Here is a 19,766-nt window from a genome sequence, read left to right as displayed (position 1 = left end):
ACACAGTGCAAAGCGCTATATATAGAGACATCTCCTGTCATAATTATCATTAGAGGACCATTGGCATTATTGAGGGCAATGTTGCCCAGCTGTCGGCTATTATACACATTAAGTAGTTTCCATCAACAAATTGCACCAAAAAAGGATAAATTCAAAATCTGACTGAATTATCGCGCTTTTCCGATGTTAACTCCGATTTCAAACTCGCCCCAGTGCCGAAATTTAAAAAAATCAGACACTGGAACTGATCAATTGCCGCCATCTTGGATGTCAGCATCCTGCAAATTCAGAGTTTTGACAATCCTACGTCATAAACTGTGTCGCCAGTTCAGACTGTAAATCTTATTCAGGCCGAATTTGCGACTTTCTCTCATAAACGTTATATTTTATTTAAAAATAACAAATATCATCTTCATCAATAAAATTTGACACTTACTAGTGAGTTTTGAGTTGATTGTATTGAGAACTACAAACGCAGCGTAGGGCAGCAATCATTTTCTCGGGCGCTGTGGTGATGCGATAGCCTCACAGCAATAAGAAAGATTCTTTCCTGAAATACAACCGCGGTACTGCTTTTTAAGATGATGGCAACTTATTAGTTCTGGAAGCGTTGTAAGTAACGTAATCAGCGCCTCTAGTGTCAAGATTGCTCTGATTTGAAACCCAAGTTAGCTCTCCATGCATCGACTCTTTCTACGTGCAACGATGCACTAGTAAGGCGTTTCCTGGAGTTAAGATCTACCCTGTGACGTCTTGTTGCTGATATCGACTTTTCCGTCGTCCCATTGGATGGCGCTTGATTTAAGGAATTGAACCCGAGGCGGAGGACCTTGGTTGAGTTACCAAGACACTCGAGGAGGGAGCTAAAATACAGTCCAAACCCGAGCCGACAGGCGAGGGTTTGGACGAAATTTTAGCTCCACCCGAGAGTGTCTTGGTAACTCAACCAAGGTCCGAAGCCGAGGGTTCAATTTCTATTCTGAAATACCTCAAACTTAAAAAGACAGGCCACGAAAATAACTTGAATATGTGCGAATTTGGCAAATTCCATCCATCGCCGGCCCGGCCAGAGCGCCGGTAGCGCCGTTGTTTACATTATGTTACGGCAACGTTACAGAAAATGAGACATGTACATTTTGTACAGCGCGCATAGGAAGTCCGCATCGGCTCGCTCAAGTGATGCTAAAATCCGCGCAAATGGGTTATTTGGAGCGTTTTTCTCGGCAAATATGTGTAGTGCTCATTAAAAAACTTAGGGTGGTTGATGCTTCCTTGGCTGATTTGTGTTTGAAGCAGTGTTTTGAGAGCCTCAAACTTCTGAAGTGAGCTGAAATTCCATTGACCTGACGTGTGCATGGTTTCCACATTTTAGTGCAACCCGAGGGAACTTTGGTAGAGCATCTTGGTTGCGTGTCCAAAACACTCCGCTCTCAGAACGAGGCTTATGCATTTTCCATTTAAAAGTTGACTTACGGTACCAAGGTATTTTAGAATACCCCGCAACTGCGACGATAAATGGAAATGACATTGCGTCTTAATAGCGTGGTAACGTGAATTCGGATCTCGGCGTGCACTCACGTGGCGGGAAAGGTCTTTCGCGCGACTTGCGCGTACTGAAAATAACGAATAACGCGTGTTTCTACTATCTAAGAGCTGAAACAATATTGGAAAAGCATCAAACACCTTCAAAAAATGAATTCACTGATGAACCAGAAGAAGAACAAACATACTGCAATAAAAAGCCGACCACTCCTTTAATAATTTCAAAATGGAGAAACAGAGAAAAACACATATGTGCGGGCAAAAGCAACCTATGCCTGGTTGTTCAAAACAACTGCTAAGTATTAGTGACCGAACTCAACTTGGCAGCAAGCTCATAGTAAGCGGTGGCAGTGAAAGCGATGGCAGAGCGACAAGCCTGGCGGAGCAAACTTTTTCGCGGTACGCAAAGTAACAAGATAGTGGAGCTTTGAACATCCCGGCCCCGGTTTCTGGAAAGCAGTGTAAAGTGAGGAGTCTTTTACTAATACCAGTGAACAACATTGCACAAACGATTTTTGAAGATGCTTTTTCGGAGGCTTCGGCTGCAGATCAGGATGGGTATCATCGTTGTGACCCGTATCGCTTTGTAATCCTCACTTTGACTCTGAAGGAAACCTATTCGAGTTTACATTCAAACCTTTCAAAATAACAAAAACGGAAAGAAAATACATGTACAATACGATGCAAACGATTCAACTTGAGGAGAATAGATTAAGAACAATTACTTTTGCCAGGATATTAGGAACTAGTATTATTGGCGTTACTCGACAGTACACTTGCAACGATTGTTATCGAGAATTAGGCGACAAACTCTGAAGGAAACATATTCGAGTTTACATTCAAACCTTTCAAAATAACCATAACGGAAAGAAAATACATGTACAATACGATGCAAACGATTCAACTAGAGGAGAATAAGTTAAGAACAATTACTTATGCCAGGATGTTAGGAACTAGTATTATTGGCGTTGCATCGCAGGATTGCGGCGATTGCTATCGAGAATCAGGCAAAAAACACAGAATTCAAAAGTTGTATATGTTCCAAGCGGATTCGTGCAGGGACAAGTCATCAGCTTTAGCATTTCCCATCAAAGCCAATATTTGGTTCATCCCCACCGTCGTTGACCAAGCTGTATTTTTCTGCTTCGACGACGAAAAGAAAAGGCTGATACTTTGGCCGAAGAAATACAAATTCAGGAAAGGTCAAACATTGAAAGCGAAAATTTACGTCTAGTTGCGCGTGCACTGTCAGTGGCAGTTGCAATTAGTAGCCGTGACCATAACTGCAACATGAATCTATCGAATTCGAAAATAAATGCTATTTTGCAAAGAATGAAACGTTTCTTCACCTGGTAAACTTGCTTTTTTATCAGACCATTGCAGCGTATTTGGTGGTTCCTAACCTTCCAGTGTTTTCATAACAGAAAAATGGAGAGGAAGCGTTGTGGCACTACAGTTAAGCTTCGGCCTTCCGTCGGGAAACTCCCGGGTTAGATACTCGGCCAGGGCCACTTCGCAACTCTCAACTGGCCTGAAATGTCCGTCCGTGCGCCAGATTAGGCGTTGCCCTTAGTTCCCCAGAAAGGAGGAGGGCGCTTGATTACCCCGCAAATGCGACGGCGTGAACTCTGATCTCGGCGTGCACTCCCCAGGCGGGAAATGTTCGGAGGTTTCGGCTGCAGATCATAGTGATGTTTCTATGTCAATGTATTTATTGAAATTGGTACTACATGTATGCCTTTACATTGAAATGGGAGTCATTACAGCAGTTTTGTTGACATCAGTTGATAGATGCAGGTTCACGGCGTGGTACTTCATCCGGTGTAAACTAATCATGCTGGCATGACTGTCATCTGAGGAACAGCGAGAACATTTCGCTCGAGGAAGCGGGATAGGAGTGGAAAAGGAGCACCAGGTCAGTGGTCAGCATCCAAGGCGTCAGCTTGATCAGACCAATACTTACGTGGATTTATAAGTTGGCTTCAAACACGTTTAGTTAATGAATCAAGATAAGCACATGCTGCACTCACATTCGTTATCATATATAGGACTCCATGTGCAGTGCGGGAAAGTTGTAAAAACAAACCACTACCCTGGCATGCCTGTGTTAAAGGGAATCTGTATCTCACAACTTCAAGAGCGTAGAAGTAATAGGTATAATGTCCCTTTCAACGCCCAAAGTCCGAGGCCCAAAGTCCGAGGGTCCCGGGGCGTTGAAAGTCAAAAATTCGGCGCTATCCGTCCGCACTGTCCACGGAGGGTAATCGTCGCGTAGCAGAGTACAAGCAGCCCGATGCCGCAACGAACACAGATTAATATGCGCTCTCATTCACGCTTCTCCTGAGGTTTTACGGGCTGCTGTCACAAGCCGAGCGGAGCGAAGAGTGTGGATCAATTAGGGTCTCCACCATCGGGGAAGTCTGTTCGGGGCAAATAGCATTATGTTGCTATAACTGGTATGTTATCCGTGTCTAGGCAATCCTTGTCATTGACTATGCATAGAGACTGCTCATCCAAGCTAAAATTATGGCGCGAATTGCCTCGACTCGTCGCCACATTTTAGGGGCCCCGTCTCCTCAATGTCCGTTTAGCTCCAAAGCAACGAGGTCTGTCCTCTTCGTCTCGCATGGTGGCCGGGTTCGTATAGCGCGGGAAGAGGAGGACAGGACAACTCTCTTGCGCCACCCTTTTCCTGATGGAAGGGTGGATTTTTTGACATGTACATGAAGAAAGAATTACTCATATACGACGTATTTGTGATATGGAAAAACACTTTTATTTCTAATTTCCAAGTACACATTTTCAAATCTAGAAGAGAAATAGGGACAGAGCAATATTGAACTTGACACATTGAAGTGCATCATGCATGTTCGTTTCCCTTTTTATTTCGTTGCTCCTTCTCTGGAGTGGGAACTCTTAGTGGCAATCTCTAACATGATCTTATAAACAACCGAGAAAAAGGGAATTTTAGCAGCGAACACTTTCTTAATTTCGGCACCCCTGTGGTTTGTCTATCAATACAATTCAATTCAATTTATTTCAACTGATTTTTAGGCCACCGGCCCTTTGCAGCATGAAAATATAGACATATACAGCGGGATAATACAATAGGAAGACACGATGATACTTATGTACATAGTAATACACATACACTAACGCCTCTGCTCTTTTACTTTTTGCAGATACGTGGCCGATAAATTTCGCAGTATTATGGGCCTTGTTGAAACATTCATAAAACGCTTGCATGCATAATAGTGTACTCATTCAATTGACGTGAACTCCTCATGGTCCCATAAGTCAAGATCGGGGATATCTTTGTGTCAAGGATCTTAAAGAATAAACGATTCGACGGCTCACAAAAAATCTCTAATGAGCCAAGACATTGGGCAACTGTTCTCTTGCCTTTCTCTGCTATATGATACAAACAAGAGAATGTACCTTTCTAATAGACAGACAACAGGAGCGATTGCTTTTCACTCATATACTAGTATTCATATGTTCAAAGTACAGGTTATATAATTCATTTACAAAGAATATATACAACAACAGCAAAAGTGATCCCGGCAGTGATCCTTTAAAATTTACGGCACCGCCTATTATTGGGAGCAGGAATTTCTGTCAAATGCATGTTACCGCACGGAAGGATGATTAAGTGGGCGATACAGTCTCCTCTTTTTACTATGTATGGTTTTGTCCCCTCGTTTCGAACTAATATTGTCACTGGTTTTTCAAAATCCGCTTCAATGACGACGGGAAAAATACAAATGTTATGACTATAGGTTAAATCTGCCGCCCCCCCTGATCATACCAAAATGTCCAGCCGGAATGAAAAGAACAATGTCTGACGGCACGGGTGTGAAACCGCCCCCCTGTTCGACAGAGACAGTCTCGCGCGCGTACAGCTCCAGTGTGCTTGCATTTGACGAGGGCCACATTGGTTCGATCCCTCGTGGGAAATATCGCGCGAACTTGATACGAAGAGTCATGTTATTTTGATCCCTCTCGGTGGTCCGAATTTTGTGCACTTGTATTCAAAGTATTCTTCGAAACCAAAATGGTCATATTGCAATAGATGAATTAAAATCGCCCCGTTTTGTCGTAGGATATCAAAGGGGCAGAAAGTCTGAGTATTGAATCCTTCTGCCCGCAGTTGACAGATGATACACTGAGGCATTTTTCTGAAAGAAAGAATAAAAATTCTCTTTCAGTTGTTTGTTTTTGATAGCGAGAAGGGGCTATTAAAAGAGACGTTTAATTGTTTCAAGGCGTGTCAGCTCCAGCAAGCTTCTGTTAAACTGTTTTGTTACAAATGTCGTTTTCTTATCGAAGAGTTAGTTTGTTTTAAGCTGCGCGCGGTTGTTTTATTTTCGTATTTCTTTGCCAAATATTTTTTGTAGAGGTAAAATTCATACTGTGCTAGTATCATTCTTTCTGGTATGTGCTGTGGGTTTTTTTCGCGCTCAAAGGAATACAATATTCTCGCGGATCGTAGATGACATGAATGGAGCTCTTCTTGCAAGAGGTTTTTGAAGGAGCCCTTCTCCTCCCTGTTTTCGTTAAAAGTCATTGTTTGTTCTTGCCCCCACGTCCTTTTCCACATGGCTTTCCGCTAAACGTTTGATATTTTCTGTCAAAACAGGCAAACAGTGCATTAGACAGCCCTTACAACTTTGCAAAGCTGTGGTTTTAGTATCGAAGAACTATTTCCAGTTTGTAATTCCAAGTGACACTACCACTTGAAGCTGAAGTGCTTTGTGAGTATAGCTGCTATCAGACACATAGTGACGTCACATTGAAGCATAATTTCTTCATAAATAATCTCGTGAATATTGCAGGCGAATATGAGGACGGGGTAATCGGTATTTGCCAGGATGGCGCCCTGTGGTGGCAGGCTCGTGACCTACGAGCATTTGCATTTAGTTTAGATGGACGCAACCGCCAACAATTGTTGCTACCGTATAACAACTTCAGGAGTAGTCATGGCCGCTATAATTCAACATTTCGTTATCTTCGGTTTACAATTAATAGCAATATATTCGTCTTTGCACTAACCTATCTCCTTGGTTTAAAGACGCTTGTCACTTCTTTGAAATTGTTCAGTACCAGAAATTTTGATATTGCATTTATTATTGGCGTTACTCATCAGGGGACAAGGAGGTGTTAGTCTCGAACTCTTCTCGAACTCGGCGTGACTGCAAGACCCAAGCGAGATTTCTCGCCTGAAACTCAAAGAACACGTTTTATTGTTACAACGCTGTAGTAGTTAATAGATATCTGGTTAAATACTGGTCTTATTTACCTGACATTGACCTCCTATAAGGCGTGATCGCGAGATCCAAGCGACATTTCTCGTCTGAAACTCAAACCTTTCATCGTTCTTACGCTGCATTATTTGACAGATAGCCGGTAAAATACTGATCTTATTTACCTAACATTGACCTTCTATTAGGTATCTGCGCCTTCAGACTATTCGATTTTGGGAAAAGGTTAATCATCTTTGGAATGTGCATCTAAAATGCGAGTCATCAACGCCAACATATCACTCAAATTTCATCGGTTTATCATCAGGTTGGTGTCAAAATACATTCTTAAATTTCTATTAAATGCATTCTTATTTGATATTTAAATGGGATTGATATTGAAATATCAAATTTGAAAGAATATGCTACAGCGTCAAAATTGGCAAACGAGATATGTTAGAATGCACTTCTATTCCTACTTGATGATAAACCGAAGAAATTAAAGTGATATATTGGCGTGTATTATTATCATACATCTATCTCTCTTAACATTACTGGTCCGGTTTTTTGTTCCACCCTGATAATACTTCGTGCCGAGTCGATCCATTGCCTTCTTTTGTTCTTAAGCAATCGATACAGCATCCCCTCTAACACGTATTTTAACAATAATTATCATGTTTTCTGACGGATCAATATCAATAGTAGGACAGCAACTATCAATGGGCAATTCTGCCATTTCGCTGCATCGGGAAAAGCGGAATACGAAGTGCTACGAATGACAAAATACAGAGTATGCAAATGTATTTTATCAAAGGTTCTCTGAGTGCCTGTGCCGTTAAGTATGAACACCGATTTAGTACGTGTCGTGTGAATGAATTCGCACATATGACTTCATGATGGCACCACAGGAAATCATACGCAGTACTTCGGCGTTCGTATGGGTGGCGAAACCTGCCTATTATTGCAAAACGACGAAAAGAGGAAGATGTATTGACACCATCACTTTAAAGTAATTTAACTATTTTTTTTGAATAAACGATTCACTTGTAACATACAGACCAACGTCCCTTCATCCATGAGCGGCATTTCACTCGCAAAATAAACTCAAACTGTCTATAACGTTTGGTAAGGTTATACATTGCATCGGAATGCACACAACACTGTATATTTGTAGAGCTACGAGTTCTTGAAAGTTCTTGAATCCTCGTTAGATCGCGTTGGACTGTCCTCATCATAAAAGAAGAGAAATAATATGTAAAAAAATGTAAGTTAAAAGGTTTGTTTTGAAAAATATTAATCAATAGAAAATTTTCGCCTTTTGTTGTGTTAGTGAATGTCACATCCTGTCTTTGGTCGTTTTCGTCACCACGGCCCGTGCGGAATCGGGACGAACGGATTTCTGCGCGATCGGAAAATGTTTTATGTTTTGTGAAAGTTGCATCAAATCGTCTGTAGCGTAAATAAACGAAAGATAACGAAATAAACGAAGCGATATGATAATACATAAGTATTTGTCCGACGTGTATATAACAGCATTTCCGATCCTTGTGCATGTACTTTGCCTAATCTGAACGATATTCAACGGGCCACCCTGTTTGGTCAGGAAGTGGTGTAACGTAGATTATAGTCCCAGACGCACGTTGGTCAGACGCAAAGTATATGGAACGCCATTTCATCAAAAATTCGACGAACATCTAAGCGCTTAAGAAACTGTTAGAAAGCATCTGAAACGTCCTTGTATCAAAAACTATGGCTACTACGGATCCCAAAACCGCCAAAGAGGCCAAAAAGGCCAGGGGAAACGTGAAAAGAACTCTGACTGGTCTGATAAAAGAGGCAGAATCTTTGCTTTCTAAACCTGATGGACTTCCTGAGAAAGTTTTCGATGATCATAGTCGCAAACTGCAGGAACGTCTTGACACCATTAGAACAATAAACAATGTAGTAATAAATTTGTGTGTTGACGAGTTGGATCCTGATGATTACAGCTCGCCTGAGGATCAGGAAATATCAGAGACTGCTATAGAGGACTCTGAAACTGCTTATATCGACGAAATAAGCGACAACGTTGTTCCGAGAATTCACAAGCTTCAACGAAAGGCTGAGGAACTTGCAGCTGCAAAACCAAAGCTACGCCTCCTCTGGATCCTGCCCGTGTTGTCGTACCTTCACTGACAAAAACTCTGTCTTCCAGGATGGCAAAGTTAAAGTTTCCTACGTTTACTGGTATAAATCTTCGTGATTATCGTCAGTTTCGTGAGCAATTCGGGTATTTCACTAAGACACTTGAACCAGATGAACAATTGTATCAGCTTGTCGAATCTATGGAACGCCAACGAGAGAAGCAAAATTTCAAAAACTGTAAGTGCATCAAAAGGGCCTGGTCTATCTTAGACAATGAGTATGGCGACAAAGATCGTCTTATTGACCTGCTCATAACAGATCTTGAGAAAGTCGAAACCTATCACAGTATAAGGGACACATAAATGTTGGTCATATGGCTCGATTTGTTGAACATTTGCAGAACTTTTCCACCCATTTTGAAGCACTAGGCATGACATCTGACCTGAACGGTCGGGTCATGTTGACACAACTCCGATGCAAACTTTCCGAAGAACACCATGTCGCTTATCTGAAAGCTGTCCAGGAAGGAAAGGCAAAGGATACTATTTTAGGTCTACAAGAATGGTTGCATGACATGTTGAAGGTACTTAGGAAGGCAAGACCGCCCGCACCCCCTCAGGACCACCCGCCAAGGCCTTTCAGATTCATCATCATCGAAGACAACGTCACAATCTAGTTCTAAAGCTTTCAACCATGCCGTTGTGTCACCTCCTAGTCCCACTGCCAACAATCATCAACATGTTCAAGGGAAGAGAAAATGCCCACTTCATCCTCAAACGTCGAATCACTTTATAAAGGGATGTAACAAATTCAGATCACTTCCGCAAAGGGAGAAATTCGATATCATGAATGCTCATGGAATCTGCCACCGATGCGGCCATGATGATTGTGTGTCAGGAAAACCGCCGTTCAATCCGCAAAAAGGCCAACACTTTCGCCCATGCGCAGTGCCTGTGTGTGGCATTGACACTCATTTTTCATCAATATGTCCTTAAGTGTACAGTACGGACGGATATCGCCATTTTGAACTTAAAACTACGGTATTGAACCCAACCGCACCATACTTCAAAGCTTAAAATCAGAACATGTCCGCCTTTACTACTGATTCAGAGACCAAAAAAGAAAGCAACAATAACATTGTCTGTGTTTTGCCTACCGTCATGGCATACCTAAAGAGTGGTAATAAAAAACACCACTTGGTTCGTATACTGCTTGACTTTGGAAGTCAAGGATCAATCATCCGAGAGGGTATTGTCCCAGTTAGCGACTCTGATTGTTCTCAAACGTACAAGATTACAACTGCTGGTGGGGAAGTTCTCCATCGCAAATTGCGAGTTCTTGATTATGAAATTCAGAGTCTCGATGGCCGCAAACTTGACTTGATGGAGATGAAAAAACCTTGTGGCGATGTTCCGGTCATCCGTAAAGAAGCGCTGAATACATACCGCCATTTGCGTGACGTTAACATTTGTGAAGCCTCATCTCCAGTTATCGATGTATTGCTGGGGGTAGATAACAGTGACATTTTGACACCTGATACCAAAGTTACCGGTGTGAATGATGGAGAGCCAGTCGCAGCACGATATCCCCTGGGATGGTACATCCAGGGGGGGGTTAGGATCCGGTCCGTCAAACTTGGATGCAAGCATGAACTTTACTCTCATAACGCCATCTAGTGAGCTGGAAGAATTTCTTGGCATTGCAAGTAGTCCTCTTGTGCCAAAATACTGTAGATGTGCCGCTGAGCGTGAAGACAAACATGCTACTGAGTTCATGAAAGATAGCTTGTCTCAATTGAACGATGGCACGTACAAAGTTTCGCTCCCTTGGCGAAAACCGCCGACCGCCTTGCCCAACAACTACGATTACGCCAAAAAACGTCTCCTGAATCTTGAGAAACAATTCAAATTGAAACCACGCGAGTGGGAAGTGTACATCAAACAGATGGATGATCAGCTGAATCGCGGTGTTGCACGTCTCGTACCACAATCCGAATTGGACCAAGATCATGCTGACAAAAAGGGAATGTGGTTTCTTCCACATTTTGCTGTTGTCAAAGATTCGACCACCACTCCAGTGCGTGTGGTACTTGACGACAAATCTCGTTACCAAGGTCATTCGTTAAATGATTACCTTGCAAAGGGAAACTCGGTGAACTCTAGCATTTTCGATATCGGGTTACGTTTCCGGGAAAACGAAGTTGGCGTCATTGCGGACATTTCAAAAATGTTTCAGAGTTTCAAGCTTTCTAAAGACGACGCTCGATACCACCGCTATCTTTTCCGTAGTACACCGGATGAAGAAATCAAAGTGTATGAACTACAAACTGTCACATTTGGGGACAAACCGTCACCCGCAGCTGCTGTGTTTGCGCTAAGGCACATTGCAAATAAGCATGCGCATTCTGAAATCGACCGTGTTATCAAGAAACAGTTTTATATCGATGATCTGAAGGACAGCCTGAGGTCCAATAGCGATGTTGGACAGTTGAAAACCGATCTCACTGGAGCTTTACGAGAAGGAAATCTTCTGATACGGAAATGGTTATCTAACGAACGACAAATCTGCGACCCTGAGTTCATCCCACATGATGGTAATGCAACAGCCCTTGACGCAAGGGCCCAACGCGCCGCGTAGCGGCAAAAAAGCGAAGCTGGCGAAACATTTATAACGGGTCACCGTCACTTATTATTGGACTTATAGCGCATTTACGGGGTTGCAACTATTTTGCTTTATAGTGTCACCAGGAAAGAAAAGCATGCGACCTAACGCCGATCTATTTGTATAAAGTGATAATTGGAAGGTATATAGTAGGAAATATCAATAAAATAATCATTCCATGTCGTCTTTTGAGGGCATTTTTGATTGTAAAAAATATATGTGTACGTCACCGTAGTCTCTGCAATGATAATTTTATCAGAGCAGTCTCGCGCAAGTAGAAGTTCTTTACCTATTAGTTCTTCACTTATTAGTCTCAACGTCTGGCGCAAAGCCAGACGTTTTCCATTACGATTTCACTACGATGTTTGACAAGAAGGAGCAGTGCGCGAGATATGCTAATGAGCAGACTTCCCTCGCTTGAGTTTCTGAAGAATGTTCCATATCGCGCTAAGCTCATCACTGCTGATTATGACAGGCGTGCAACGGTAGGTATCTGCTCCCCAACTTCCACCCTAATACGGTACAATAAGTTACCATTTGATGGGAATGGGACAATGCCCTCACTGGGTATGGAGTCATAGGGATAAGAAGACATTATTCATTAGTGTTGGTACAAGTGATTTTGCCCAAAAAGCATGCGCATTCAAAAAACAAAATATGCAAGGTATCACGTACATGACCATGACGACGTGCAGAAAGTGCACTGGCCAGTGCATACCCTATGGCTATGTACTAGTAAACATGGTAAACATGAACAACATCATTATTCATCGGCAGTTCATTTTACTCCGAGCTTTTCCTGAAACATATAGCCATGATGATTAGGCCTACCATGTACCATGACCAATAACAGCACTAGATCATGTAGATGTCAACAAGTTCACATGAACCGTATAATCCCGCATGGCGCATGTGAGGCATGCGTCTAAACCAAAGCCCCAAAATCACTTGTTTTGGTCTATTTCAGTTGTGTTTCCCCGTCTCCCAGTCCATAATACATTTACAGTTTACAATCCCCGATCATGGCCCAACAAAAGGTCATCGGTTGACAAAAGGAACACAACTGTTCAATGGATTTATAGTTGAATGCGATCAAACTACGTCTTTTCAATCGTGGATTGTAAATTTAACCCCATGGGCCTAGGGAAGGCCCTATAACAATATTTTCGACACAGTTATTATCTCCGCTGCCTCCACCATGTTACACACAGTGCTCACTGCTGATTCTAAAATGCGCCACCTAGTCAAAACAGGACATATGTTCTTCTAGGAATAGATCTCTTTCCAGTATTTCGTCATTCCACTATCGTCATCACCTCATCATACTTTCATTGACATTACAGGCACACATCCACAGAGCACTCTTCAAATCATCTAGTGGTTATCCAACTAGGATTATAAAGGTAATTTCTTAGCCCCGCACAGTGGGTTTCAGTCTTGATAAAGGGGCACTATTGCTAGCAGCTAGGTAGGCAAGATAAAGTTAGCCGAAGTAGCCGATAGGGGTCTCTCACCCCTCAAAGTCGTCACAACTATTCAAGCTTGTACAAGGAATACATGCAGCGCTGACTCTAACAAGACCGAATGGGAATGTAGCACAGTCATCTGTCAAAAACAAGACCTATGTTGTAGTATGATCTCTTCCCAATATTTAATAATTGCACTATCGTCATCACCTCATCATACTTCATTGACATTACAGGCACACATTGACATAGACCACTGTTGCAATCAACAACACAGTCGCTATCCAAGTAGCATTATAGAGGTAATTATCATTATCATACCTCATTAGCATGTGAACCAATCGCGTCGCGTCCTTTGCGATCACGGCAAAGCCTCATGGAATAATGTCTTTCACCGTTGAATAATTTTTCATATTCCATGCCTACAACTTCAATTTCTTCATATTCCACGGCTAGAAGTTCAATACTAATATAATATCCAAGATAAAGTTACAAGAAGTAGTCAATAGGGGTCTCTCACCTCTCACTGTATGTCCACACTATTCACGCTTGTACGAGGAATACATTCAATGCTGAATCTAACAACACCCAGTGTCCTTACTCTGTATATTAGTCACTGGAAGATGGCCCATTTCACTCCTTGCTTCTACTTCACCTATAGTCTCATTGCAAACGCCTCAGTTCTATGATATCACATTCACTTTCAGCTGTCATGCAACGCAACAACTGTGCTATCTGCCATCGCAGATCAACGAAGAAGTGCAGCCGCCCACATTCCACCTCACGTCTGTCCGACCAGCTGCAATCCTCGAGGACGCCCCACTGTACCACGATTTCACTACGATGTTTGACAAGAAGGAACAGTGCGCGAGATAGGCTAATGAGCAGACTTCCCTCGCTTGAGTTTCGGAAGAATGTTCCATATCGCGCTAAGCTGACCACTGCTGACCATGACAGGCGTGCATTGGACTGGTACAGGTTGGAACTGAACATTGAATATGCTGGTGGTGACGCTTTCTGATGAGAAGTTGGTCGTGACTGATGCAGTATCCTTGGACTTGTCCACAGCATCGTTCAATCATTGCTCTCTGAGCTGCCTTGATTCTGTACTTACCCAAATACTAAGACCAAATGCCTCTTGACTGTGCTTTAAGGGAGACTGGCGCCATGCCTAGAGATATGACTGACCCCTATTGGCAAATTTGTATGACTTTATCTTGCCTACCTAGCTGCTGCCTATAGTCTCCCTTTAACTGCTGAACACTTCAAAGTCGATAAAATGCCATGTTCCACCTTTTAATGTGTTCAGACTGCCATTTTCAAAATAATCAAGTCAGGACACTGCCTTCTCGTCTCATAATAAATTTTGCTTTCCTCAATAATAACATTTCTTCTTCTTCAATGCTTTCATCATTCCAAACTTCTCCTCCTCTGACTTTTACAGGGGTACAGTCATGGCAATCAAAACCCAAATACTGAGACCAAATGCCTGTTGACTGTGCTTTAAGAGAGACTGGCGCCATGCCTAGTCTCTCTTAAAGCACAGTCAACAGACACCAACCCCCTCAGACTCAGAAACCACAAACGCCCAACCCTTCCTGCTACCTTAATACTTCTGGGTATGGTTTGTAATCTAGATAGGGACACTCTTAGCGTCAAGGACGTACCCAGAAAACAAAGAACTGTTGCCGACAAAGCGCTCTATTTTCGCGAAAACCGCATCCTATTATGACGTATTTGGCATGCTATCGGGAATCATTGTCAGGCCAAAGATCCTACATCAGAAGCTTTGGAGATTTGAGCTTGATTGGGACACGCCAATCAATCCAGGAAGTGACTTGTATACTGAACTCAAGTTAATTGAACGCGATTTGCAGGATGTTGTCAATATCAAAATTTATCGTTGCCTGATTCCCGAGAAATACCGTGGACAGCCACTCCCTAATGTCTCACTTCATGGACTTAGCGACGCTTCTGAGGATGCTATGGGAATGGGAGTGTGGCTGAGATTTGAACACCCAGAAACGCTGGAAGGTGAACTGTCATTTGTTTGCTCCTGTGCAAGGTTAACCCCTCTAAAACAGTGCAGCATTCCAAGGAAAGAACTACAAGCATTGTTGTCGCTCTGCTGCTTGACAATCACAGTGCGCGATGCGCTTCGAATAAACACTCAATCAACCAAGTTGTGGACTGATAGCGTTACTTTACTCGCTTGGCTACGAGGTCAATCAAAGTCGTTCCGATTCTATGTTGCGTGTCGAGTTGGAGAGATTACGTCTGACTTTAACCCCTTCACGGACATAGTCCATATGCCGACGGATGAAAATGTGATTGATCTTGTGTCGCGCGGGGTTAATGCTGAGAACATGCAAAAAGTTATCGATGGTCCAGTCTACCTCTGCCAACCACCTTCGCATTGGCCTACTACACCGCAGAACATCAAGTTGGATTCTGATGATGATGAACTCAAAAGGTTTCATGTTAGGAATGCCAAAGTACTTGCTGTCAAAATTACCAGAGGATTTCCAAAAGAACCCATCATGAATCCCACCGACTTTTCTAGTTGGACACATCTCGCAATGGTGACCGCACGAACCTTGTCTTTGAAAGACCTGCCAAAAAAGCAGAGACTGAAGCAGTTACTGACCACAATCGCAAAATTTCCGTCGCTCCAAAGGATCAGGGACGCCGAGATATACTGGATCCGATATGCTCAGCGAGATCTAGACTTTGATGATCACAATATCCGGAAACTGAATCCAATCTTCGATGAGAAAGAGCAGGTGTACCGCGTTGGTTGCCGCATTGATAAAGCTCCAGTCTCTTACGACATGCGCCATCCATACTTGTTACCGAGGAAAAGTCACATTTCTCTCATCATAGCCCGCGAGAAGCATCGTCATGCTCTTCATGGTGGACAATTGCGTACTGTCACTGAAATCCGTACATGGTACTGGATTGTAGGTGACATGAAGCTCGCCCGTCGCATTATCAAAGACTGTAAAATATACATCAAGAACAATGCTGAAGCAGTTCAAACGTTGATGGCTGATCTGCCATTCTGCAGGGTCCGACCGTTTACCCCTGCCTTCTACACGACACTGACCTCTGAAATTGTGTGGTTCTTTCACTCCAGTGAAGTAGTATTTGCTAGAGATTACAGTAATAGTGCCATTAGGTGGGAAAGTTCCAGGAGGTCTAAATTTGTGTTTATTTGTTGATTTGTTGATTTGATGTTTTATTTGATCATTGATTTTAAGTTAGTGTCAGTGGAGTAATGGTCACTGAGTTAAAAGTCTTTTCACATTTTATTCGAAGCGCTGATCAAGTATGACCAGATTTACTGTGTATTGTGACTCTATGTTTAGGTAACAAACACTCTGACAGACAATTTCAGACTCTTGAGTGTAGTTCAGATGAACTGACTCTTTGGACTTTCTGTTGTTGACATGCCTGTCAAATGAAGTCCCCTGGGATGTTGTGTTAGTGAATGTCACATCCTGTCTTTGGTCGTTTTCGTCACCACGTCCCATGCGGAATCGGGACCAACGAATTTCTGCACGATCGGAAAATGTTTTATGTTTTGTGAAAGTTGCATCAAATCGTCTGTAGCGTAAAAAAACGAAAGAAGATAACGAATAAACGAAGCGATATGATAATACATAAGTATTTGTCCGACGTGTATATAACACCTTTCTTCTTCAGAAGGTACCTTATCAGATATTTTCCAATTAACCTTCTTCAGTATATGATATGACAATATTGGCATTTTTCATTTGAAATTCACTTGTCATTCAAAAATCAAAGTTTGAATCAGGTGACGTCAGTTTAGGTCAGCTTCCGAGATTTAAGTGTCAACCTCGGTTCCAGTACTTTACATCTAATGGTTCGAACGAATGTAAATGACACTCGAAAATCATATTTCGCACCTCGGAGAATACAGTCTTTCAGTCCGTTTCGTCAGGAAGATATAACAACGAATGGAAATTCGAGTTTTGATATCGTTGAGACAGTGTTCATGAAATTCCTAGAATCAAATGCCAGCGACGCTTTGATTAGGCACACTATCTTTAGTGTTAGAAGTTCAGCCAGTGCGGGGTATATTGTCTCAGGGGTTTGTGTGCGGCGCCGGAGAAGCGAACGCTAACTCGTTGTGGCCATTTTCCTTGTTTCTCTGGAGTTTAAGTTTCCGCCTTGTAAACCCTTTTTAATGAGCCCTGTTTGTTACTTGTGTGAACCCCTTTGCTCTGGTGAACCCTTTTTAGCCTCCTTTTTAGATCTCCACCATTTTGCTTTCTTCTAACTCATTCATTTCTAGTTTTACCAGTTTCAAGTTATGATTTTCCTTGGGGTAGCTCCCCTTATCAGCACACAAATCGCTTGGTAAGCTTAAATAATATGTATAGAACCCTTCTTTTAATATGATTTATGTATAAACGGTCTGCAGGAAGGATTCTTGTGCCTCTCTGTGCAGCCCTAAACCCCTTTCCAGTGCCATGTTCTCAGGCAGTCCTGCAGAGCATGTGGTCCCTTTATATGTTAATTTACATGGGCGTTTTCCTTGGGATTTCCCTCATTATCATGCAAATCTTTGAGAATTCCTAGCTCTGGCTTTTTGCCACCTGGTTTGTTTACAAACAATAATGTACTTTAGATGTGGTGGGGGAATTTATCGTAAAAACGTATAGGAGACGTTAGGTCTTTTTCTTTTCTCTGGTCTTTGGTCTTTCTAGTGTTTATTTTCTGTACCTCTTGGCTATTATTTCACATGTTGATGTTGTACTTGTATTTACTTGTCTTTATTTGTGTTTTCAGTAAATCTCTATAATCAAAGGTATTTCTACGTTTGTGTTGTTTTTTGAGCTGCCCCAATACATGATTTCCTCAGGATACCTGATGCCGTTCCCATTCTTGCCGTTATGTTACGACCTCGGCGTTATGTCCAGATCTTACAAATCAACTGAAACTAGTAGGACACGCCAAAATCAGCTTAATAGAATATCTACTAGCATGACGCAATTTGTGACTCAATTTCAGCCGTTATACCTCTGCAAGACTAAGAACTTTGCAAGAACGAAGTAGTCACGGATAGTGTTACACGTATTCACTTTGGCTAGATCTGGCATCGGACTTATGTTTTGTAGACTGGTTTTCAGGTCGTTTTTGCATCCCAACGACGCCTGGTTGTGCACATCGTTCGTTACGAATTATGAATGACTTCATCAGCTTTTTCTCCATTTCTTATCCGTATTTCATGCGTTTGCAGTTTGTTCTTCACAAGACCGAGTGATGTTTGCTTTTTTCTTCTTTTTTTAGGGGGGATGCATCCTCATGAATGTACCCCGAAAGAAGATGATCCGGGACTTCACAACACGCTATAAAATGTAGGCTATGTTAGCAATGTATAAGACCAATAATTAATTGCCCAAATTTTATGGAGTTCATATACTAGCTTAAAAAACTGCTTTCTTTTTTCCAGTGCCAATGGACTCTAAAAATCATATGATCGAAATGAACACCTAGTACTAGTACCCTCGGTTTACATTAGGAATGTTGGTTTCTTGAAAGCCACGCCGTTTCAGGGTTAGAGATTCGCCTTTGGTTTGTGGTTCCGTGCTTTCCATTTCCACTGCTAAGTAGAATTACTAGTATGTGTCCTGCTCATTCGGAAGTCGCACCTTGGTGATTGATTGAATTAAAGAAAATGGTTGGCAGTGTAACTGCGCTTGTACGAGTAATTATTTTTGTGCTGACATACAGCAGATACGTTGATAAACCGAAATCCAGGATACAGCGGGCTGATTCTATCCTCCAGTGCGGGTTAACATGCGCGATTGATCAGGAGTGCCAGGCATTCTCCGTCATAGATCATGTCTGCCACTGGGTTTTCCCATCAAACAAAGCAACATGGAATTGTAGGCGGAGGAAAACTGGTTTAAAATACCGGTATTGGGTGATACAGGTAATACCAATTTTTCGTTTCAGGATATCTAAATTTACTAATTTGGCTACTAGATTTTCGAAACCAGAGAATAACAATGCCATATAATTTTACTCGCCTATTGTTGTAGTAGTTCCTGATAGATGACTTGATAAAGAAGACTGAGAATTGGGAACTTCAGGAAGGCCAAAAGCCGAATTTCCTTTTAAGAAAGGGCAGTTTATAAACTCATGCTGTTCTTTGTATCACTGTTATTAAAACATAACAGTGATGATATTTACAGCACCAGTTTAATGTATCAAATTATATAATCAAGATAAACAAACTGACCATTGAAAATAACTCCTCATTATTTTGGTCCCAAGCTCTTGAAAGGACGATTGTTATTATTACGGGCAACATTACCTCCTATTCTATATACATGTAAATAGTTTCCATCAACCAATTGCAGAAAAAAAGAAAAATCATAAATCTGACTGAAATATCACGCCTTTCCCATTGTAACGGAAAACCCGTCCAGAGCGGTCAAGGTGTCATACCAAAACAGGGACAAAGTAGCAACCAGAAAGACGACTCTGAATTCCTTCGATAAATACATTCACCGGGAACTGGGGCCATACTAAGACTATCAGAAGATATGAGTCAGGAGAATGAATACTCAACTCTACCAGAAAGGACAGACACTTTTGATAATTATATATGTTTTATTACAAACAAGTAACTTTAAAGACATGACAGATATTTACAGATATTTACAGATATACAGGCGCGCAATATCAGGAACTAAAAGGA

General features: G+C 42.0%; 2 protein-coding genes across 2 annotated transcripts; both read left to right on the top strand.

The window, feature by feature from the left end:
* The first annotated feature begins 10,553 nt into the window (after nt 1-10,553).
* Nucleotides 10,554-11,543, top strand: LOC135497063 (uncharacterized). The gene has a single exon (XM_064786758.1). The coding sequence runs from the start codon at nt 10,554-10,556 to the stop codon at nt 11,541-11,543; it is 990 nt and encodes a 329-aa protein (XP_064642828.1).
* A 3,232-nt stretch (nt 11,544-14,775) lies between these two features.
* Nucleotides 14,776-16,254, top strand: LOC135497060 (uncharacterized). Its single transcript, XM_064786744.1, has one exon. The coding sequence runs from the start codon at nt 14,776-14,778 to the stop codon at nt 16,252-16,254; it is 1,479 nt and encodes a 492-aa protein (XP_064642814.1).
* The last annotated feature ends 3,512 nt before the right edge of the window (nt 16,255-19,766 follow it).

Source organism: Lineus longissimus, chromosome 1 (assembly GCF_910592395.1).
Source record: "Lineus longissimus chromosome 1, tnLinLong1.2, whole genome shotgun sequence".
Taxonomy (NCBI): domain Eukaryota; kingdom Metazoa; phylum Nemertea; class Pilidiophora; order Heteronemertea; family Lineidae; genus Lineus; species Lineus longissimus.
Note: the sequence above shows the minus strand (reverse complement) of the source record. Positions and strands in the feature narration are given on the sequence as shown.

What these genes read in the sequence shown, in the direction of transcription:
- LOC135497060 (XM_064786744.1), top strand. Translation starts at nt 14,776, where the DNA reads ATGCTATCGGGAATCATTGTCAGGCCAAAGATCCTACATCAGAAGCTT.
- LOC135497063 (XM_064786758.1), top strand. Translation starts at nt 10,554, where the DNA reads ATGAACTTTACTCTCATAACGCCATCTAGTGAGCTGGAAGAATTTCTT.